This window comes from Pinus tabuliformis, chromosome 8 (assembly GCF_031772625.1).
Source record: "Pinus tabuliformis cultivar Carrire ecotype Pingquan chromosome 8, CPIR1, whole genome shotgun sequence".
In the NCBI taxonomy this organism is placed as follows: domain Eukaryota; kingdom Viridiplantae; phylum Streptophyta; class Pinopsida; order Pinales; family Pinaceae; genus Pinus; species Pinus tabuliformis.
In genome coordinates, this window is record NC_142294.1 from 718,191,449 (window position 1) to 718,216,831 (window position 25,383).

A 25,383-nucleotide genomic window follows, 5' to 3' on the forward strand; every position below is an offset into this window, starting at 1 on the left:
TGACTAATAAAATGATGACCCAAGCATGAAACCCATGCTTTAATAAGTCATTGTAACAATAATAAAAATTCTTTTGACAAATACATTTTATGAAGACCGAACCTAGTTACATTTTTCAACACTTCCTCTTAACTAGGGAGGTATTCATACAGAAGATCTCAAACTATATGAACTATGAAGAGTTTAGGCACCACAATGCCATGGACTAGATTCCTGACTAGGGTAATCTATCCAAAGTCGCTTAATAGTTTTAGGCACCTCAATGCCATAAACTAGATTCCTGACCAGGGAAATCTATCCAAGTGGGACTAAGATGGACTAAAGCTTTCAGCCTCTCTAGGTACAATCAGGCTTATTTGCTAACCATCAACCTAGGGATCTAGGTCCACCCTCCCTACTTCGGGACCTAAACATTATCACATAGTGCCAGCTAGAAGTCCTCCTAGGCAATGTGTCTCACACACAAGGCCTCAACAAATTTATTCCAAACTTTTATCATCATCAAGAAAATCAACAATATTAACTAAACCAAGCATGTTTTTAAGATATTCAAACTTATTATTACGAAGAGACTTTGTTAGTATATCAGCTACTTGATCTTCTATCGGGACATACTGTAGCTTCATGATCCCATCCTGCACCAAGTTCCTAATATAGTGGAACTTATTGTTGATATGCTTCGTCGTAGCATGAAATACGAGATCTCTAGACATCTTGATACAACTTTGATTATCACAATTAATCACACTAGGATCCAAAGACTTCTCGAACATATTTGGTAAAAGCTTCCTCAACCATACAACCTCCTTTCCTACTTCACATGCATCCACATTTTGCTTCAACACTACTCAAAGCAACAGGTTCTTGCTTTCTACTCATCCATGAGATCATGGCAGATCCCAAACTAAAGCTTCCTCGGTAGTGCTTCTTCCATCGTTCTTGTTATCGCTCAAACTAGCAGGGGACCTAAGGAGGATCACTAAAGGGGAAATGCTAGGCCAAGGGCAACAAATGGATACTTAGCTCACTGTCACCTCAGCTAAGGCTCCTTTCTATTTACGGACTTTCACCGATGGGAGGAGACCCGGTATGTATGGACTCATTGATGAAGGATAAGTCAATGAATATGAGTGACCCAAATAAACGCTTTCCCAGAAGAGTTTGAAGGATGGAGCTTGCTTGCTTTCTAAGCAAGGTACTATGTATTCTAGGAAAAGGAAGAGAGGATTTGAGGGTTAGGTTTATGGGATAAGACTTGTGAAGGAGTTTCCCAATCCCTAAAATCCTTGTTAGAATTGGTATCCCGGATGATTCTTGAAGAATGATCTTTTAAAGGAGAGGGACCACATGGGGCCAAGTGGACTCGGTCTAGGGTATGAGGAAAGTATGTAGCAACCAATGATATTCTTACCTTAGACAAGGTGGGGGAAAGGATCAAAGAAAGAATTTCACTTGAAGATGTTGTTTTGACCTTATGAGGTAGTAACCTTGGGGATGGCAAGACAAATTTTGATCCCGGAGCTAAGGCTTGGATTTTTTTCCCAACTCCACTGTCGGAATGGCTTCAGAATTGGAGGAGAGCTTGAGGAAAGGCCAACGCAGGAGACCCTAGGAGATCGAATTTTTTGGAGGGCTAGCTTGTCGAGAAATTGTTGTCCTAGTTACCCCAACTCGGCTAGACCATGGAAGGAGGTGAAAGAATATGATTTTTAGTAACCACCCCTGGTAGATCAGTGTCTTATCTTTAGGAGAATGGAGTCTATGATGAATATGAGTAGGATTTCTTGGTTCCAAGTGAAGGAGGCCTCAAGATAACTTCACTAGCCTTCTAGGTCAAGGAGAAGCAACCTTGCAGCTTTTATACTTTGATATGCAAAGGATATGGCTTATCAAGGTCAAATTCTTTGATAGAATTACGCCTAGGAGATGTGGCTCATATTACATGGCCCATACATTGAGAGATGCTATAATAGATACAAATTTCACAATTTTAAGTAGTAAATGAATGCAACAATTAGCCCTAGAACAACGAAAATCCTAGTGCAACGTATATGACAAAAGTAAACAAGAATAACATCAAAAGCTTGTACTTAGATGTAACAAAGTATATCCAACCATTCACAATTGACAAGAGAGAAGCTGCAAGAGAAGATAGACCAATATCCACACATCAAAATTCATCCATAAAGCTCCAATTCATCCACTAGGAAAAAGTGCGAAATTCTCAAGGGAGAGAAGAGATCCAATCCAAAGTGATGATGAGCAAATGAGCTCATCTCACTTGTATTTATACACAACTTAGGAGTTCGAATTAGCCTCCTTGGCCTACATAAGCCCCAAAAATAAAATAATGCTCTAATAATTCAACTTTTGGTGACAAGACCACCAAACTAGCTCATAGATGAAAAAGTAAGCCTCTTGAGGTCAAATAATAATCTATGCATGTCGTAGGGCCCTCTAAGAGGCCTAATAAGTTCCATGGGTGCCACAATGAAGGATAGGACCCTGAAGAGCAATAGACAAGGGGTTTGCCCCTTGTAAAATCCTGTGGTGCTCCTAATGACATGTGGGGGCACACAAGTGTCCTCATGGGTCTCCAAACAAATCGAAGATGCCTGTAGATCGTCTGCAAGGGCTAGGATGATGGTGTAGGTGGTGTCACATCATCGTGTAAGTCCTAGATCATTTGCCAAGTGTATGGTGTAGATCTGGGGCCCGCTGGGCATGATGGATTAGGTGCATCCTCCTCGTCCAATAAGTGAACCACGAGCAATCTCTGAATGTCTGTGGGGATCCATGGAGTGCAATTTGTTGCTGTAGAGACCCATGGCTCTCAATGCTAACCCTACATGTGCCAATGTAGCCCTGTTGAGGATTAGGACCTTGTATAGGGAGACGAAACCCAAGATGGAAACCATTTGTAACCTTGCATAAGATCCAATCGGTCCCATAGCCTTCCAGTACAACAAGTCATTAGAGAAATCGAGTAAATGAGCTTACCTAATCATGGACCACAAGTGGGGACTTCATAATGGCTTGCCTATCCATAACGGGTTTCAGGATGTGCCATTGTCTCCTAAACTCCAAATGGGGTTAACCAATAATCCTATTAGGTGGTTTCTACTTCTAAAGGGGATAATATAGTCAAGGTACGTCCTTCAAAAGGTGATGGCATGTGGCAGATAGGTGAATGAAGTAGGGAATGAGAAGGGGCAGCCTTGGATCACCTGTCGGGTACAAGGGTAGCCAATAAGAGGGAATTCCACACTTGGGTTCATAATGTGTAGGAGGGAGCAATCATGGTACATGAGGTGCCCTGGCCTTGATTTTTTCCACCCTTCTTTTTATGCCTTTGGCCTTTTTATGATTGTATTCGATTAACAGCTTGGGGCTCAAGGGGGTAAGAGCATGATGTATAAGATATAGCAGTGACTGCCCCTTTTTAGGGTGGGGTGGTTCATTTCCCACTAGGGATTGGGACTATCATGGGTTCCTATATGATGAGGGAGGCTCATAGAACCCGCAGGAACCAAGGTGATGGCCATGATAAATGGGGTAGAGCTCATGTATTGGATTTTGCTCACATGTTAAATGTTTTTGTCCCGACCATCTTTTGCATTTTGTGGTACATTATCTTGTTGAATGTGGTACACATCAGAATGTATGAGGTCTAATATTTCTTTAGACCTTGTGTCACTATTTGAAAATGGGTTTCTTGTATGTTTTCCCAAAGAGCATCCCTTGCAAACTCCTTCACAATCTTCTTTGATATCGGGGATGCCATTAGATGTTTAAGAGTATGAATGACCTTGTAGTGAAGATGGCCATATTTTCTAAGCCATGGCTCAATATGAGAGATTTCTATATGAACTAGGGCTTGAGGAGGTGGTGTAATGACTCTATACAAACTTCCTTCACGGACTCAAATAACCCTAGCTTTATTAATACTTGAATCTTTTCCCCAAACCAAGACCTTTTCATCAACAAAAGCAACTCTATCCCCTTTATCTTCTAAGCAAGAAATTGAAAGCAAATTCTTTTTCAGACCTGGAACATATAGTATGTTGTTGAGATGTAGTTTTGCTCCATTCTCCAACTTCAAAGATGTTGATCCCAGGCCTCTAACTTGATAGCTTTTGTTGTCTCCCAATTCCACTACATGGGAAGATGGTTACTTTGATAGAGTTTGTAGTTGTTTGCTTTCCCATCTCATATGCCTTTATGCTCTACTGTCAATGATCCATGCATTATCATCATTAAGTGATCCTATAAGTGCAACTAAGAACCCTTGACTTTTGATCTTGTTGAATAAGTAGTAGACAATATTCTTGATCCATCTTCCTGTAGAAGTGAATCCCATTCTTATCATAGAGGGAGTAATCATTTCCTTCAATCCAACGAAGTGATCTTCAATCTTCTTCGACCTTAGCTCTGATACCATGTTGAGAAATCAATGCTAGTAGGATTAGGGTTAGATTTGTCTTTCTTGATAATTACTTGTGAATTATGTTGTCTTATTTTACTTATTTGTTATATTATCTTTCATCAAGCAATTACCAAATTATATGTGCATGAAGATCACAAAACACAAGGCACAAGATGTAGGCACTCTGCCAGGGCAAAACCCCTATTTAGGGGAAAACCCAGTGAAAATATCTTTCTTCAATAGTTTTTCCTTGAGACTCTTCAACCTAGACAAAGACCTCCTCCACACCAAGCCAACCTTTCCTTCTTCGATCCAACCTTTGACCTAGCAGCAACAACACTTCGACCGTAGCAACTTTGACTTGGCAGCTTTCAGCATCAACAACAACTTCGACCTTGACAATGAGACTTTGATCTCGTAAACCGACCCACACGATAGAGAGAGAGGGACACCAAAACTTCGATTTTGTTCTTCCCTTCTTCCTTGACTAAACTTGCACCTGTTTAAGCCTCATTCTTCACCTTCACACTTTTTCCCAGTTTCCAACTTCCATCTTTTGATATCGAACTATGTAAGTGAGAGAGAGATGCTCCAAATGAAGTCGAACTGCCTTGTATATATAACCTTCCAATGAGGTCGAATTGCCTTCCTTGAGGCCAACTTGGTGTGGAGGTTACATAATTCATTTTTGACTCAAAAATAATTCTTTTTACATCGTTTTGAAGCCCAAGAAGGGCCTCATAAAATACACAATGACTCTAATGACTCTTTATTAATCCTAGGAGTCCACAATGGGGACTTTGACTAATAAAATGATGACCCATGCATGAAACCCATGCTTTAATAAGTTATTGTAACAATAATAAAAATTCTTTTGACAAATACATTTTATGAAGACTGAGCCTAGTTATATTTTTCAACAAGGGCTAGGTATTTTTGTGAAATATTTCTAAAATGTAATTTGTTTGATGTATTATTGCTATTAAAGTAGGAAATGCATCTAGCATTGTTTGCGTATTAAATCCCTCCTTTAGAGCTGACGTCATGATCTTTTGTTGTTTCTGCATACTTTTAGCCTTAAAAGTCAATTATAAACCTTAGATTGTTGATATTTATTTCAAGGTATTCCCCTTTGTTGATTTATCATTGAAATATCTTTTCTTTTGGCTATTATGTGACATCATTTTCCTTATCATTGGAAATTTGTAAAACCTTAACTTATAACAACCCTATAATTGGTCTTTTGAATAAAGTACTTGAGCTTTGGTAAGGCCTTCTAGGCTTTGCTGCTACGGTATCCGAATCTTCAGACCTCGTTTTATCACCTTGAGCCATTCCTAGTGAATATCTTTAGGTGATCTTTCAGGAAAGCCTCCCTTGTGGTTGAATACCACTAAATAGCTGGAGAAAGGTTGCTTAGGTGACAATGATAGTTGATCTCTTGTTACCCTTGGGTCTGGATCTGCTTAGTGAGGCTTTGTAGTAAGCCTCCTAGATTTTGGGGCAACAAACATCAAAATGGTCGCACTGACTAGGTCCACCACTTCTTATCCAGTTTTGAGAATAGTGATTCGTATGTGATATCATGTTCAAATTTGCACATGTTTACACATCACTCATATAGTTAGAGGAGTAGAGAAGGGGGTGAATTGCAAGAGATAATCGATTCCATCCTGTTATTGTACATGGGGAGTTTCTGTGGCACTTTCGTGCAAAGATATCCTTTATATTTAAGAGAGCTCTTTTCCCATTTTACAAACATTCAAAGGGAGCTCTTCTCAATACATTCCCAAGCGTTTTGTTGTATTTGTTGACCACTCCGCGTCAACTACCCTATAGCAGTATACATTTTTGCAAGAAGATTCCATCATGATCGAATAGTGAGATCATCCAAATTTAATCATCATCTTCAACCATCATTGTTTAAAAGTTGTAAACCCATTCTGCAAGTTTATAGTGTAAATGATCCTAGTAAGACCATTTATGTTTGTAACAATCTAGGTAATTCTACATTTTTGGTGACGATTTCTATCCTAGGAGGTTTTTCGTCTCACTGATTCATGTGTGTTTATAAACACGGATGATCAACAAAGTTTTTCCCTCCAACCTCACCCCAAAGCTAGGGTGGATTTTGTCGTCAAGATCTTAGGTAAGTCCTAGTGTTCTAGTTGAGTTTTCTGTAAAGTGATTTAGGAATAATTTTAGCTAATTGACTAAATTATTTTATTACAAATCATTAGGTCTACTAGATCATATTTGAGTCGCAAAATTGGGTAAATAATGAGGGTTTATAACGAACGAGTTTCCCCCTTCATGTATTAAAATGTAATATCTTGATGTAAAATATATCTTAGTGCATTGTCCCTCATAGTTAGACACCATGAATAAAATATTTGACGATTGAAAAAATTATTAATCCTCTCATGAGTCAATTAATTAAATTTTCTGGCAAAAATTAATTAAAACCCTATGCCAGAAATTTAATTAATTTTATGTCCTAGGAAAAATTAATTCTTCAAAAGGTAAAATTTGTGGGTCTCAGAGAAATCAATTTTTGGAGGTCCCTAGCCAAGGGAATGTTGAAAATTTCAAGAGATTTTGGACCCTTGGGCCTTGGTAGTTAAGTCAAAGTCAATTTTTTGAGGAAATCAACTCAAAATAATTAATTTTGTGTTTATTAAAATTCAATCAAATGAAAAAATTCGAATTTCTTCAAAAAATAAAATAATTTCGACGGAGGAGATTAAAAGATAATTAAATCTTTTTCAACGGCCGAGATTTCTTTGACAAGGATCAAGCCAACTAGACATTGGAGAATCTATCTATAAATTAGAGGTCACTTGTCATTCAAATTATCCGATCTTTTAGATCGTGTACTAGCTCTTGAAATTCTTTTGTAATATTTCTGGGATAATATAACACAAGTCTTTGGGGTTTTATTGATGGTAGTGTTCCTCTCCTGTATTTTATGGTAATATTACTTTTAATGTTCTGCTGAATATTATTTATAAATGGCCGATTTATAACTTTCGTGGAATAATCTATTGCACAGGTATCTTGCTTAGTTTATTGGATCTAAGGTAGCAATTTTTAATTTGATTGAATTAGCAGGTATCTTTAATTCTTGAAGATTATATTGTTATTTTGTATCTCTATTGATCTTACAATTTGATGTAGTGTTTTGCAGAAATCATTCGTACTTTAAAACTTGGGCATTTGGGGAAGCCCTCGGTTGGACCAACCGACTCCCAAAGCATACGATCTGTAGAGCTTGTTTGATTTAAACACAAGTATTTATTTTAACGAAGCTTCTCTTGTAGGGTTTTCTGGGCTAGTACCTCATTTAAAATTATTTATCTCTAAAAAATTGTGCTAAATAATGAGATCTGGCTAGGAAGAGCCTTAGATTTACAAATCTGGGAGCGGAGTCGGACTCATACTCTTCAGATCTGATAGATTTGTAAATTATTTGTATAGATCTGTAATTTATTTTAAAATTTTTGACACTTGGGTTTTGGGTTTCAATTAGTTTTTGTATGTATGTGGGATTTGGGGTTTTATTTTTTGCTTTGTGCAGGCACAAATCTTAAGGTTGTCAAGGAAAATTTGGGGTTTTTACGCAGATCTAGGCCCTGGAGGGCAAGATCTAGCTTCAATTTTTTGTTTGTAGGGATAAAATACGACGAAATCAGTCATTTGAAGATTCAGATCTAAAGTTTCTCATAGTAAATTCTGCGGGTAAATTTAAAGTGGAATTACATCAGTTTCATAAATTGATTTTGGGAATTTTTTTAAAATAAAATTTTAATTTTTTTGGATAAACCTTAACTTCTTCTTAGCTATACGCTAGCCAACCTCCTTTTCTGCCCGCATCCCCTCAGTTTTCAGGTCCCTCTTGTCTTCTTTTCAAAACCCTTGTCTAATTAGTTGCTAGATCCCCGAGGTTTTTCCTCAGTAGTTCAAACGCTGCTCCTTTTTCTAATCCGCAACCCTGTCTCCTCCTCGATCCTCTGCCCCGCGGCCCTATTCAATCCTCAGTTCCTTCGCGTTAGTTCCTCTCAGCTTGTTGCTCCCTTTTCCCTCTGCGTTTTCATCCTTATCCTCCCAGCTCGCAGCTCCTTTTCCTCTTGGAAATCTGAGCTCTTGTCCCATCTCTCCTGGCCTATATTCCTCACCCTCTCCTCCTTGCTGGTCGACCCTCATCGTCTGCGTGAGCTGCCTCAATCTGCAACCTTAACTCCGACCTATCCACTGCTTTAGCTCCTGTCTGCTCCCTCCTATTTCGTGTTCCATCTCCTCTCTTCCACATCCCTTGCATCCTTGCCAACCTTCTCCTCAGCCTTCCGCAACCTTTCGCTACTCCCCCAGTCTTTCCTTGCTGCTTGTTGCTCTTCCTAACTTGCATCCATAAACTCTCCCTCACGTCATCGGCTTCTGAAGCATACTTCGATTTGAGTTTTTAAAAGATTGCCTTTCCCCTTTGAAAAATTAAATTTTTGATTTTTCCACATTAAAAAATCATTCATCACTTTGCCACTTTAATGAAAATTAAATTTTCATTTAGCACATTAATTTTTTTTTGATTCATTGGTCCTTTTAAAAAAAGAAAATTAAATTTTCGTTTCTCATAAACATTATCACATTAAACTTGCTAAAGTGAGATAAATTTGAGTTTTTATGATAAGGGTTTTTTGTGGGCCTATAATCCTAAGTTACCAGGATTCGGATACGGATACGGATACGGATACGGATCCGGATCCGGATTCGCTAGTTTTTTGAAAATCCAGGATCCGGATACGGCAAGGATACGGCAAGTACAAAAAATATAATAATATTAAAAATATAATAAAATTAATAATAGACACAAAATCATCCATTTTTATATATATATTAAAGCTAAATCATTGTCATTCATTTTGTGCTTTTACCATATATTCAAGTTCATCTTTAATTATCTCTTCAAATTAACAAATTGTTGTTTTTTAAGTTTGCATTCATAAAACACCATCATTAGTTTATGCCCACACACCATACAAGAGCCATTAAATTCAAATATATATATATAATTATAATTATTAAATTTGTAATCCTTTATATACACATAAACATTATTATATTTAACATAAAATTTAATTGAACTTAATACGCATATTAATATGATATTTTTTAATACATATAAATAAAGAAAATAAATTATTTATAAAACAATTTTAATGAGAAAATATATTCAAATAAAATTTAATATATAATTCGTTATTATGAATATATTATTGTTTTTAATATGTATAAAAGAATATGTATCTAAAAGAAAATTATAAAACCATATGAATTCAAATTAAAAAAAAGGGGCAAAAATGAAAAAGTTAAAAGCTTGTTGACTGAATTACCATCGTGTCTTTCGAGGGCATAACCTACCGAAGTTTGCAGTGGCGTCTCTATGCGACTGTAGTTCCGTCAATGATAGTTTTTACATTTTTGATCTACAAATCGTCAAAGGCCAATACATTGAAGGCTCTCTTATGATAGCCTGCATTTTTTGGGAAAACCGCCCGATGGCTTCTGAAACTGCCGGAGTTTTCACGATGGTTCCCATACATGATATATTAGATGTATGCGCACATTTTACGCGGATCCGAATTACGCGGATATATTAGATATATTAGATGTATGCGATGTATGCGCACATGTTCCCGGTTCTTGGGCGTATTTACGCGGATCCGGATCCGAATCCGGATCAGATCCGTGGATCCGTGGATCCTGTACCCCAGAGGGCCGGATCCGGTAACTTAGCTATAATCTTTTAAAATTTTTGTGGAGTAAAAATTTAAATTCTTATATAGCCAAGGCAACATATAAGTTTTTTAAATTTTCTCCAAGTCTGACCATAGGAGAAAATATATTTTCCTGGATTCGAGACATTAGAAAAATTAATAAGTTCCAGAATTATTTGAAGAGGTGTTTTGGCATTAACTAGCATCTAAATTTCATTGTTATCCTGAATATTAAATCGTTGAAATTTAAGTGCTTAGGCTTTCATTATTTGCATGCTTCAACTAAGTTTTGTGATCATTGGTTTTAATGCTTGATATCTATTAAGATCGCTCACTGTCTAAAAGGGAAATTAATTCTAAGTTTGGATTCGTTTACTTGAATTATTGGATATTTCTTGAATTAGTTTTGAGAATATTTCAATAATTGTGATCAACCTTTTTTATTGAGTACTCTATCGTGGACTTGTGGAAAATTGTATATCTTTTGGTTCCTGAAATTGAGTATTTTGAGCATCTGCATAATTGAGATTCTTCATTAAATGTTCACTTAAGTACTTGGCATTTAACTCAAAATAAATCGCAATCTAAGTGCTTTGAGTCTTTAACATCTCGCCTCACTCACCCCTTTTGCTAATTGCATCTTGCATCTCTTTTCATCATAATAATATTTTCCTTAGCAACAATTGTCCATCCTATAATTGGTCCTAAATTTCTTAGCAAGATAGTTGACTCTACAAGGCATTGGTATCAATTGTCTAAATCGAATCATTTAAGTCTTGCTAGATCTAAACAAGTATTTGGTCGCTCAACTGTGTCTTCCGGACTGGTTGGTTCCCAACCAATCATCCTTCATTCCATTTCTGTAGTGTCTACCCACCTTAGTCTGCTGTTGGGAGATAGCTTAAACAGAGAGATTAGGGATCAAGGTGACGGACCCCAATTTGAGTTGTTGTTGCGGTGCCTAGACATTCTGTGCAACATTAGTATTATTTGGTGAAGATGGAGTCATTGATTAGTGAATATTTTGTGTTACCTATTATAACCCTATTTTCCACTCCATTATAGGAAGAGAGACCCAAGTTCAACTTACCTTAGTTGCTAGTTGGAATGCATCCCCTTTCACCTTTGCTTTAACTTATGTGGGATTTATTCCATGTTAAAAGGGCAGAATTACATAATTGAGTTATTTCTCATAAATATTTCGTCAAAATTTTATAATTATGAGATAATAATAATGTCATAATTGAGACAACTGAAAAAAACTCATAATTGAGAATTTTTTTTCTAGAGTTTTTCATTCCCAAGGAGATTAACTTGACCCACTTGTGTATGAGTTGGCTAGGGGTCCATTATTGTAGAAGTTTCTTGACTTCTCAAGCCCCTAGGTGTCTAGATACATTCTTCTGGAGGATAGAATGAACCTATATAATCACACCAAGAGGAAAGGTGGCAAGATCTAGTATCCATTATAACGCGGGAGATCTGCTGCATTGGAAGAAGGAAACCAAGCACACAATAGCCTTCCGCAGAGGGCTTGTCGTCCTTAAAACAACATGTACAAGCAAAGAGAGGGAGGATCAAATGAAACTTACCAGGAAAACCCTATTCCAACAAACTTTAAATCTCCACAAATAGAAGATGAACCAGCATTAGTGCACAAATTAGAAGAGCATATGTGTGAGAGGGAGCTATAGGTATAGCCATAACCAAAAGAGTGTTTGATAGACAGCTTCACGTCAGTAACCATCAAAAGAAAGTGCAACACTTGATATAGTCCCTGTAGGCCAAAGTAAAGGTCACTTATATAAGTGATCAAGATAGTCTAGATAATATTACAAATGAGATGTGAACTCAGGGGGTAGGGTGCTTTCCCCAAGAGGGGTTATGGTCTCACTATGATGACTAGGATGGTCTTAACCTCAAGTAAAGCATACAACTTCATCTCAACATTGAACTCTCTTTGATTTGTTTTGGCAGTTATTTCAGTAAATTGAAGGCATTTCTACAATTTCAGTTTCAGTTTCCATTTTTGTCAATTTTAATTGGATTTGCATGTTGTGTCTTTTGTGTTCTAATAAGGTTTGACTCATCATCATGACTCCAAAGATGTATTGTATTAAACTTCAGAACATTTCTTTCAACAATTTGAATGTAGTTCTAACTGCAGTAGTTTCTATTTAAGTTTGCCTCTCTAATTATAGTGTAAAACTCGTTGCTATTATTGACATTGTGTATTTGTATCATCAATACTGTGCTTCATGAAGTTATTACTGCCTGTTTTTCTCTTTTTTTCACTGTTTAATAACAGTTATTGTTTTTTTGGAATATTAGAAATTGGAAGTGACAGTCTGGCGTGATGGAAAGGAATGGAATCAGACATTTGTGTGTGGAAAAGCAGTGACTGAACTCACCTCTCATGAAATTTTAGGTGAATCCAAATTTCGTCGAGGAACGCGTGTAAGGTTTTGGCCAGATAAAGAAGGTACATTGATGATTTTTAATTTTTGGCTTGAGTTGAGTTGCATTTCCTTACCTGTTCTGCAGATTAGAAGCATGCATGTATATATTGGTCTTTTGTATCATTTCTATGTTGTAGATGCAATGCATAGCTATTTATAGTTTGACAGTTAAGAGTTAATGATCCATTAACATAGATCTTGCATGTTTTATTTTTATTATGTAGTCTTTACCACCACCACAGAGTTTGACTATAACACAATTGTTGGACGTGCTAGAGAGCTTGCCTTTCTGAACCCTCAGGTGAGGGTTTTCTGTAACCTTCTCGCGGTTATGTATGGATAATATCATTTACAAGAAATAGTTGCATTAGAGAAGTTTACTGTGTCGTTCCATATCTATATATCTATATATATGTGTGTTTTTTATTTTATATTATGGTTATGAATAACCATGTTTATCTTTACTTAATATGATGCTCGTTGCATGCAGTTCATTTATGGATATCTGTACTGTATATACACATTCATGTACCCAAGGGTTCCTTGTGAAATCGCTGATCAGTGCTTGATAAAACTCTTCTTTTAATCATTTATTGTAATGAAGTCATCTGTATAAAGTTGAAATTCAAAGTTTCAACTAATTATGCTTGGTTATTTGACAGCTTTGGTTTAAGAGCAAAAATTGTGACTTTTTATGATACTTAGGATTTTTTATTGGCTTACATATATTTATGGGTGGGAAGTCACCTACAAAGGGAAGTGTGGTGTCAAAATCCATTGGTTTGTTTCAAGCACTCTTGCTTCCTTATGTACCTGTTTTGCAAATACATGATATTTTAGTTTGCATGCCATGGTGCTTCTAGCATGTGCCTTTTGAGGAGTATCCATATGCCTATACATCAATATTTTGTATGCCATCAATACAATCATGTTTGATACGGTACTACATTATGCTGATTTGTGAAAAAATTGAAAGTCGGTAAGTTACATAAAAAACTTGAAATTTGATGGCCTCCTTTGAGTTTCCCATTTTCATTGGTGTTTTCCCTAGACATTGCATACCTTTCTAGGGAAGATGCTGTCGGTGAAAGTACCTCGAGTACTCATCCAAGAGATCATGGCAAATCTCAAGCTAAAGTAGCTCTCATAAGTGTTCTTTCTATCAGCAAAGTTACCCGTCCAATCAACATCAGTATATCCATGAAGTCTTACATTTTTAGTACTATATTTGAATCCTAGATTGATAGTTCCATGCAAGTATTTGAGTACATGTTTTGCAGCAAACTAGTGGGCATGAAAGGGATCAATCATATGTTGACTTAAAGTGTTTACAACAAAGCATATGTCAGGCTTAGTGTTTACAAAAAACACCAAAGCACCAATGAGCTGTCTATACTCTGTGGGATTTACTAGATTATGTCTTGCAACTTTTCCACATAATTTCTTAAAGTTCATTTTCATAGGAGTATGCATGGACTTACATTCTACCATAGGAAATCTTTCAAAAAGCTTAACAACATATTTTCCTTGAGAAAGATAAATTTCACTAGGTCTTTACTAGACCTCAAGACCCAGAAAGTAATGCATCAATCAAAGGTCTTTCATTTCAATTTCAGAAGCTAACTCCCTCTTATACTGGAGGATAAGAGGTTCTCCTCATGTCAAGAATAAATCATCAACATACAATACCAAAATCAAAGGTATACCTTGCACTGCCTTGAAGTAGAGGTTTGGGTCTGCATTGCTTCTTGTGAAACCAAACTTTATTAGGTAGCTATCAATGCGAGCATACCAAGCTCATGGAGCTTGCTTCAACCCATATAAGGATTTTTCAGTGTGCATACGTGAGTTTCCCTGCCATGCTCTCTAAAGTCTTATGGCTATTCCACAAATACTTCTTCTTTGAGGAAGCCATGCAAGAAAGCAATTTTCACATCCATTTGGTGAAGAGTCAATCTCTGACTAGCAGCTAAGGAAACAACAGATTGAATAGTAGTATATTGACGTACAAGTGCAAAAATCTCATCATAATCTATTCCCATTTTCTAAGAGAAACCTCTAGCTACAAATCTAGCCTTATATTTTTCAATACTACCATCTGCACCATGTTTAATCTGAAACAACCATTTGGAAGTGACAACAAATTTACCTTGAGGTCTAAGAACCACTTCTCAGACATCATTTTGGATGATGGACTCGTATTCTTCAGTCATGGCATCTTTCCAGACGTACCCTTAAAAAAACCGACTTGGCTTTTTACTTCCTTCGAATGTTCCTCTTGGGGCAACATGTTGTTCAACATCTTGCAAGGTATCTCACAATTATAGTGGTCTCTTTCTGGTAAGAGGTTAATGTGGTGGAGGATCTAGAGGATCAATGGAACCCATTGGATTATCAACAAACTCATTCTTAGGTTCCGGTTCAGACTCAGATTCAACCTCTTTTCCATTAACAACTTGTCTTTCAGCAATGGCAAGATGAGGAGAGTCTCTTGCTTTTCTAAGAGCTGCATTTTTATCAAATGTTGCGTCTCTGCTAAACTCTATAGTTCTTTGACCACATACATAAATTCTATAAGCTTTTGAATTATCACAATAATCAACAAACATACCTTTCTTACCTGAAGCTTCCAACTTGTTCCTTTTCTCTTTTGGCGCATGGACGTATACCGGACAACCAAAGATTCTCAAATCACTCACCTCAGGCCTTTTACGAGTGAAGACTTCTTCAAAAGTCTTATTGTTTAAGGCCTGATGAGGAGTTCCATTTTGCACATAAACAACAATATTTGCAGTTTCTCTTCACAAAAACTTTGGTAGCGTTTGATCATGCAACATGGCTTTGATTGCTTCCATAATGGTTCTTTTCTTCCTCTCATCCACACCATTTTGTTGTGGATTGTATGGCACAATGGTTTCCTTCTTTATTCTGATGTCTTTGCAAAGATCATTAGAATCATTGGAGGTGAACTCTTCCCCATTATCAAATTTGAAATCTTTGATCAACTTTCCAGTTTGATTTTCAATCAGAGCCTTGAAATCTCTGAACATGTCAAATGCTTCTGCTTTCTTTTTCATAAAGAATATCCAGGTCTTGCGAAAAATCATCAACAAAAATGATGAAATACAAGTAGCCACCAAGAGAAGTAACAGATGTAGGTCCACATAATCAAAATGTATGGGCTAAAGTACTTGACTAGTATTTGTTTTGCTTGAAGGGAATGGTCCCTTTATATGCTTTCGGCCTGCATATCCTGGGCAAACTCCTTCATGATCCATTATGATCTCAGACATTCCAGAAATCATCTTCCTTACATGAGGTGTAAGGCTTTGTAGTGTAGGTAAGCAAATCTTCTGTGCCATAGCTCACACTGAAGATCAGTATCATGGACCAGTGCATGAATGGGTTTACCATTGACTTTGTAAAGCCCTTCACATATTGATCCAAGAGTGAAGGCTTCTCTCGTACTTGAGTTCAAAGGGCAGGTTAGAACTTTTCCATTAATAAAACAAGTTTCATTCCTTTATCTTCTAGAGCAGATATAGATACAAAATTCTTTTTCAAACTAGGTACATACAAAACTTTTTGCAGAAAAATAGTTTTTCCATCATCTAACTGAAATGAAACTGAACCATAACCTTTAACTTGTTGAGTAGAATTATCTCCAAGGATAACATTTAAATTATTCTCTCTCAACTTGATTAGAGAGTGCTTCTTTGTAACTAGTGAAATGTTTGGAAGCACCACTATAAACTAACCAACGACCAAAGGAATCTGTAGAAGAACTGGAAAGCGCAAAAACAAGAAAATATTATGATTGAGTTTCTGCTGCATTATTTCTATATCTTGGATTTCTTGCTTTCTTAGGATGCCATTTTCTTTGATTTTCAAAAGAGTATTTTTTATAATCAGATTTGTTTTTGAATCTAGGTGTTTTTCTTCTTTCTTTACAGTCACGAACAAAGTGAACATGCTTTTGACAGTTAAGACATCTAACTTTTGACATGTCTAGATTCCCTTTATTTTATTTGAAAGCATATATCTTTTTATTACCTTTCTTTCTCTTGTTATAGGCTGTAAAAGCAATAGGTTATCCTTCTTCATGATGTGTAATTCTCCCTTTGGAGATCTTTCTAGCCTCCTCTTGTATACACTTTCCCAGGAAATCATCAAATGTGTTAATAACGTTGATGTTGTTGATGGTGGTGATAAAAGTCTCCCAAACAGGAGAAAGACCTCCAAGCATAATCAACACCATTTCTTTGTTGATATTTGGTAGCATTGGATGTGCACTAGCCATGAAAATTGTTGGAGAGGCTAAGGCACATGAGATCTCCAAGACCCAGGAATCATTTGGGGAAATTCCACCCGGATGGAGAGATGTTAAAATAATTAATATTTTTAATGAAACCCTAAGTTTAAACTTATGAAAATTAAAATATCAATGTGTATTAATATAATGTAGGTGAGAAAGTTCTAAATAACGAGGATCAAGCCAGATCTAATCTTAGCTGTTGATTAGGGACTCAATCTCGGCTGTTGAATTGTCAATAGGAAAAGTATAAGTAGAGGCTTGAGGGCCAGTTGGAGACACACCAAGTTCATTAGTCAATTTGATTTTCTGGGTCAGGGTTTGCTGAGAAATCGAGTTAGTGAACTGATGCAGCAAGGGGCAGTTTGGCAGGAGGCCGAGAATACATATCAGAGAGGCAGAGAGAGTTCGAGAGAGACATCGCAGAGCCTAGGAAGGCTGATGCAGAGGCAGCAAGGGTTGACGCAGAGGTTGAGGAGGCCAGTGCAGAGGACGCAGAGGGCCAAGAGGCTGACACTGGCAGTGCAGAGCGTTGCAGAGCTGACGCTGGGCTGAAGAGATTGCGCTGAGGTGATTTCGTGGGCCAGACTAAGAGTTGATCAATTGACGCAGAGCCGTAGGAGGGTGACACAGTCCCTAGAGGGTGACGCAATTCCAGAAGATAACTTGGAACAACTTTCACTGTCCAGTTGAGGAACGATCGAAGTCACTGTGGGGCCAATCATCCAGACGCTGATTAGCCAGAATATCTGTCTTCGGAGAAAGGTAGTTTTGCCGAGGATAATCTCTGAGGGGTGAGCCATTTCTAGCACCCTAGTTGTATTCAGAAATCTGCATAATAATAAAACCCTCATATCTGCTGCACCGGTTTGCCCGGATTGGGTTTTTCGGGGACGATTGTCCAAAAATAACGGTGTCCCTTGTGTTGTCTCAAATTATTTCAGTTGCTGATTTGTATGTTTGTGAAGGCTGCAATTGTGTTTATTTCGATATTTATGCATATAAAATAACTTGTTAATGTAAAGAACAAGTAAGAGATAATAAACTAGATATTGCAGTATTGGCTCTGATGTGTTAAATTCATAAATTTTCACATGGTATCAGAGGAGGTTGTAGATCACAGGAGGACTGAAGACACCAGTAGGAGAAATATGAAGAATTTGCAGCAGAATCAGCGGTCTCGATAGACAACGTTGTTCCAGAGTTGAAGCGGCAAGAGAAGAGGTGACGCTGTGCTTAGAGGGTGATGTAGAGGCTCATGCAGAGCCTGTGTCAGCATTTCAAGGCAAGGGAAGGGCCAATGCAGAGGCAGAGAGAGGCAGAAGAGGCTCAGAGAGCCACGTCATCCTACTCAGCCAGGTAGGATTGACGCAGTTGGCCGGAGGAGCAGATTCAGCCTTCGCTGTGATTGCGCAGAGCCTGAAGGGCTCAGTTTCTTCAGTTGCCGGGGTTAAGGGAGCTGTGCAGATTATGATTTGAGGAGTTGGTGGGACACTGTTTTTGTCTTTGTAGAACAATGTCTAAGGGGATGGAACCATGGTAGAGGGAATCACTACCTCGACGGATTTCTAGCCAAGGAATCCAGATCCGAGTTGCAGTCGCAAAGGAGGATTGGAGAGGAGCGGTTCGACAGTTGGCAGGAGGATTTCCAGGAGGGAAGTTGAGACTTAGAGGGAGTCTAGGAGTAGAGATGGTAGTGAACGGATTGAGGGATTAGGACAAATTGGATGGGGCTTCCAATTTTGTCATCTGGAAGGCCAGGATCCTGGCAATCCTGGATAGACATCGAATCAAGGACTATGCCTTGAAAGTAGTGGCTATCCCAGTTGACACTGCTGAGAATGAGAAGCATGAGGAGGCTCAGGCGAGGGCGAAGTGCATGATCCTAGACGGGGTCAGATATCATGTGATAGCACATATTGCTGAGAAGAACACAACAAAGGAGATGTGGGACAACCTGACCACCTTATACTAGGGCTCTTTCGTGCAGTGGAAGATGCTATTGGAGAATCAACTGTGGTCATATCAGATGCAGAAGGGGGAGGAGATAGATCCCTTCTTCCTCAGATTGTAGAAAATTCAAGACCAACTTACTTCCGTGGGGTCTACACCAGATCCAGAGTTTATGGTCAGAACTGCTCTAAATGCAGTCTCCAAGGACTGGGAGACATTTGTCCAAAGCATCTTGGGTAGAGTGACTCTCCCTAGTTGGGAGGAGATGTGGGCAGCTCTTCGACATGAAGAGATCATGAGAATGACCAAGTCGGGGAGTAGTGGTAAGGGAGTTCGAGTCAAGAAAGATGAGGAGGAGGATGCGGCTCTAGCGTCTGTGGGACAACAAGGGAAGAGGAAGAAGAAGGACATGTCCAAGGTCAAATGCTTCAATTGTGGGGAGTTGGGACATTATGCATCTCAGTGCCCCACGAAGAAAGGCAAGGGAGAAACTTCTGATTCAAAGGCAACTCCAACTAAGGCGGAGAAAGAAGTTGAGACTGATGATGATTGTGCCATGAGTGCTCATGTGCCTCTATAGAGGAGGTGGGGTGATATCGAGTTGTAGTCAGGAGGACTACATACTAGGGGTAGGATCCTTGAGGTGCCCAAACTCTTGGATCACATCTGGCTATGGGAGCCCTTAACGACAGTAGCATGATGACAGGTGTCGGGTAGAGCAAGGTGTGGTGGAGTAGCAAGGTAGTGCTTGAGTGCAGAAATCTAAGGCAACGCAATGGAGGTTGTAGTAGTGCGAGAGGCACAGAGGTGTATGCAGCAGTGCAATGGCAGCAGAGGGAACACAGGATGGCAACAGAGGCAACTTCAACATCACGAGGCTTCCAAACTAACCAGGATGTCAGTATTTGGGAGAAGTCAGTTACCTACTTCTCGGTAACTGAGTTGCAGTGCAACAGTTAGCAATGGCAGTGCTATGGGCAGCATGACGCAACATTTTGAGAGGGAGATACAGTACAGATGTGGCAGTGGCAGTGGTAGTGTCATGGGCAAAAATACAGGAAGCAACAGTGTAGAGGATGTGAGGCAACAAGCCAAGCATCGACACAGGTACTAGTGCGGAGGATCAGTGTGATGTTTCCATGGTGAAGCATTACTAGAGCACATTCCTTGCTAAGAGGGAGTGTTGATTTTTGGTAGCATCGAATGTGCTCTAGCCATGAAAATTGGTGGAGAGGCTAAGGCACATGATATCTCCAAGATCCAGAAATCGTTTGGGGAAACTCCACCTGGATGGAGAGATGTTAAAATAATTAATATTTTTAATGATACCCTAAGTTTAAACTTAGGAAAATTAAAATATTAATGTGTATTAATATAATGTGGGTGAGAAAGTTCTAAATAACGAGGATCAAGCTAGATCTAATCTTAGCCGTTGATTAGGGACTTAATGTCAGCCTTTGAATCGTCAACAGGAAAAGTATAAGAAGAGGCTTGAGGGTCAGTTGGAGACACAACAAGTTGGTCAGTCAATTCGATTTTTTGGGGCAGGGTTTGTTGAGAAATCGAGTTAGTGATCTGTTGCAGCGAGGGGCAGTTCGGCAGGAAGCCGAGAATACATATCAGAGAGGCAGAGAAAGTGCCAGAGAGACAACGCAGAGCCTAGGAAGGCTGACGTAGAGGCAACAAGGGTTGACGCAGAGGCTGAGGAGGCTAGCGTAGAGGACGCAGATGGCCAAGAGGCTAACAAAGAAGCTGCAAAGGGCTGCAGAGTTGACATTGGGCTGAAGGGACTGCACTAAGGTGATTTCGTGGGCTAGACTGAGAGTTGATCAGCTGACGCAGAGTTGTAGGAGGGTGACACAGTTCTAGAAGATAGCTTGGAGCAACTTTCACTATCTAGCTGAGGAAAAGTCGAAGTCACTGTGGCGCCAATAATCTGTTCGCTGATTAGGCGGAATATCTGTCTTTAGAGAAAGGTAGTTTTGCCGAGGATAATCTCTGAAGGGTGAGCCATTTCTGGCACCCTAGCTGTATTCAGAAATCTGCATAATAATAAAACCCTCATATCTGCTGCACCGATTATCCCGCATTGGGTTTTTCTGGGGACGATTGTCCAAAAATAACGGTGTCCCTTGTGTTGTCTCAGTTTGTTTCAGTTGCTGATCTGTATGTTTGTGAAGGTTGCAATTGCGTTTATTTCGATATTTATGCATATAAATCACTTGTTAATGAAAAGAACAGGTAGGAGACAATAAACCATATATTGCAGTAGGGGTTTCTGATGTGTTAAATTCGGAAAGTTTCACATTATTTGTCGGGTAGAACTTCACCTGTTGACAGTTGATTCCTGATTTTAGTCATTATCAGGAAGTATGCTTGAATTTTTCTCCTTTATTCTTCTTGATGTCCTTCAACTGATTCTTCAAGGCAATAATCTGATTCAAGTTACTAATTGCAAACATGCCAATTAGTTTGTCATACATTTCTTTAGCTTTTTTTAAACCAGAAACATAAGTAATGAGATGATCACTGACAGAATCAAGGATACATTTCTGAGCTTTGATTTCACCCTTTTTATGTTTGGATTTGACAGCAACACTTGAATTCTTTGGTGGATCAACTATTGTGCCTTCAACATATTCCAAAACTTCGTGTTCTTCAGGAGTGTTATTTAGCCTTGCTTTCCATGGACCAAAGTTTGAAGCATCATTTAGCGTCTCCTCTACCTTGAAGTAGGACGAAGTCGTCTTGATCAAAAAACTTTTGCAGCAAGTGGGGTCTCTTTAGGTGATCTCTGGTATACTTGGACTTGTCTTCACCAAGTCTCTGATAACATGTTAAAATTTGAAAGTTTTATGCAAAAATTTAAAATTTCCGTGCAGAAACTTGAAGGTTCTATGCAGAAAACTGAATGTACTTTGCAGAAATTTGAATGGAACTGAATGTACTTTGCAGAAAGCTGAATGTACTTTGCAGAAAATTGAATTTACTTTGTAGAAAACTTAATTTTCTATGTTGTTGCAATTACTTAGAATGCATATTTTTTCTTCAAAACTTTTCAGATCAACAATTGTAGATAGAACATAAAATTAAGGATCATATGAAGACAACCAAGCACAAATATAAGACAAAGAGAGTTAGGTCCAATGACCAGGGCAAAACCCACAAGGGGAAAACCAAAACTCAAATGATTATTCTTCTATTAAATTTCTTCAATTGTTCAACAGAGTATAGAGGGAGAAAGAGAGAATGAGAATGAATAAGGTCTCCAATGGTTGTTCAACTTGCAATTGAAGTGATCTTGCTCTTTGCTTGAAGATCTCCTTCTCTTGATTAGATCTTGTCCTTCACACTTGCTCTAGCTCTTCCCTTTCTCTCACACTTTTCTTGCACACACTCAACACTAGCTCTCGTCCTTCACAATGAACATGCTAATCTCAACTCACACTTGCTCTTGCTTAAATAGATGAGAAAGGAGAGGAGTTACAAAATGAATTGATGCCTTGAGCCAATAATAGGATAATCGAATTCCATGAGGGAGGAATTACTTGAGGAGAAGTGTAACTCATCCTAAGAATAGAGAGAGCGATACACTTGTCTTGATGATTTGCAATTCGGATTAGGGAGAGAGAGAGTTACACTTACACATGAGAGAATATTTGGTGAGAGTTACAAATTGAATTGAATGAGGGAGTTACAAGTGCATTTAATGAGGAGGAGTTACACTTTTGCCAAACATTGAATTAGAGAGGGAGATTCTCCAAGTAAGAGATTCTCAATTTAATTTACTTATTCCATGGGAGAATTTATTTTTATTAATCCATTAAAGGTGAATGACTTTAGACTGTTTTATAAATAATATAATAATAATAATAATAATAATATTAGTAAGGTTAAAATTATTAATTCTTGACTTGTATAATTATGATTGATTTGATTTTAAAGTGGATTTCATATGTCGAGATCATCCTTGATCATTTAGACATGACTTTCTATTTTTTGAAAGTCACTTCGAAATTGAAATGTGACTTACTATTTTTGGAAATTTATATTAGAATTGTTAGAAATTAAATTTTATTATAGGTGGTTCAAACATAACTAAAAGATATGATTTCTTCTAGGAGAAATTCATCCATGAGTTGTTAAATTTCAACACATAAATCATAAGATAGTAAACAATTAACAGAAGTTTACCTCACAAGATTGTCCAGTTATAGTATTGTCCCTCTTATTGACGTAATGCTTTGCCTTGTATTTCTTTTCAAGTTGCCATTTACTGCATAATTCATCTTGGAAGTCACCATTGACTTCTTTTTGATCATAGATCAAAGGCATTCTTCCATCTTTCTGATTTGTCTGCTCCCTCAGAGTCCAGATCTCATCTCTCATGACAAATCCCTATTTTTGGGAGAATCCTCTTGTCATATCTTTGCTTAGTTCTTCCACTTGCTACCAGAGCTTTGGCAACCTTCATTATGTATGTGTAATCCTCACTAGGAGACCAAGGAAGAACTATCATAACCAAACAAAGAATTGAAGGGCAAGAGACTAACTATTAGTAAAATTAACGACAATAGTAATAATCAAATAAGAGAGATATAGAATACTTATCTTTTGAGAGGATATCAACTCCCTCTTGATCTTTAGTCCTCTTGCATCTATCATTAACTTTATCAGGTTCATCCACGTCATCATCATGATGTTATCAGTGTTCCACGGGGACTCGCCCCCCCCTAGGGGTCTAGTTTCCTCGCTCCCCCGCGCTCTGGGGACTTGGGGACGAGTAGGGGACGTTTCCCCACGCTCCCAAAAAAATGGCCTTGCTTATAGTTTATGATTTAATAGACCTAAAGTGGTACAAAGCTACTCATATTCTGTATGGGGATTACAGTGGGGAGATAACTGGAGTGACAGGCAAAGAATATGAGACATTCAATTTGTGTTTTTAATTTGCATGACATTTGACATACAAACTATGGAAGCAGCACCTATGTCATGTGGGAAATAATTGGGTGGACTATAGACTAACATGCGTTTACTGCAAGCATGACAAAATACTATGGGCAACAAGAAATCTCAGAAACTGTCGTTATATATGAATTTATACAGTTACAAAATTTACATAGAGCACAGTGGCTCAGCTTGAATTCTCAGGTCTGAAAATTATTTTCACCCACGAAATACATTGCTAGTTTGAAGTTTGAACTGCATGGCATTGCTCTAATAAGGTAGACAAATTATCCATGCCATCGTTGGTCACCCAAGTTGGTTCGCAGATGGTCATCCTGCAGTCAATGTCATTTGATAGTACACTGTCAGAAACTCTTTCATGTGATCTTCTCATCTCTCCTGGAACTAAAACTCTTCTTTCAGCATATGGTGTACTGTCTATATTATATATAATATAACAAACTTTCTAGCTATTGGATCCAATACAGCTGGACAACCCATTGTAGTTGCCCCTTCTACTGCCAATGCAGTGTTCCTGATCTGTTCGTTTACCTTTTCACAGAATTCAGTGGCTACCTTATCAAGCTGGAGCTCTCCCTCTGTCTGACCAAAATCTAAATTAGAATTTGACCAAGCTGAATTAGAATTTTAAATTTATTATTTTATATGATATTATAAATTTGGATAATGTCAAATGATATTCATATCAATGATTATGCTTTGCAGCTTTTCAATTCAAACCAAATTGTCATAGTGGACTCAATTAATAAATTATATTTTATATTTATAAATTTTTAAGACCCTGACGCTCCCCCACGTTTCCTAAAAAATGGTAGGGAGCTTTTGCATAGGTCGCTCCCATGCCCCCTCGCTCCCTCGCCCCCTCGTCCCGGAACCTTGGTGGAACATTGGATGTTATTCCTTTCTTGTAAGATCTAGGGTTTCTATTTCCAGCGGAGATGTCCAATCCTAGGGTTTTGTTCATAAACCCTAGAGTTTTTGTTATTCAAGTCCTTTTAGTCTGCTAGGGTTTACAAACCCTAGTTATCCAAATATCCAAAACCCTAAACTCGATTAATCAAACAATAATCATTCTTGGATTCACCATAAACTCAAACTGTTTTAACTTTTAGCTTGCTAGGGTTTGCAAATGTCTAGCTAGTGTTTTTAACTTCAAACACTAGACTTTTACTAATCCATTTTTAGTTCATAGATTTTGCAATGTATAATCTTTCCTTTCATGTTTCATTAACCAAACATACTTGAGTTGTACTAGCAATTTAGCCAAACAACTTTTTGACCCAAGTAGCTTATACGCATTGACTTCTTGTAAATCACTCATCTTACTTCAACCTTTAAAGAGGACTTGGCCTCTCCTTTATCAAGGTGAGTCCTTATTAGCAATGCATCTTCCAAGGTTTCACACATGGAAGGTGTTAATACTCTGCTTCTCAATCATACAGAACCCTGAAATTGTAATATATATGTCACTTCAATTTTTCAAATATTTTT

The 25,383-nt window shown here is 38.0% G+C and overlaps 1 protein-coding gene across 3 annotated transcripts in view; it reads left to right on the plus strand.

Moving 5' to 3' along the window:
* The window catches only part of LOC149237607 (DNA gyrase subunit B, chloroplastic/mitochondrial-like), a 356,836-nt gene that overhangs the window by 125,385 nt on the left and 206,068 nt on the right, over positions 1-25,383 (plus strand). For all 3 annotated transcript variants that reach the window (XM_089372706.1, XM_089372705.1, XM_089372708.1), the window contains 2 exons: positions 12,529-12,679; positions 12,881-12,957. In XM_089372706.1, the coding sequence (XP_089228832.1) occupies positions 12,529-12,679; positions 12,881-12,957 (228 nt within the window). The remainder of the gene's footprint in view (positions 1-12,528; positions 12,680-12,880; positions 12,958-25,383) is intronic.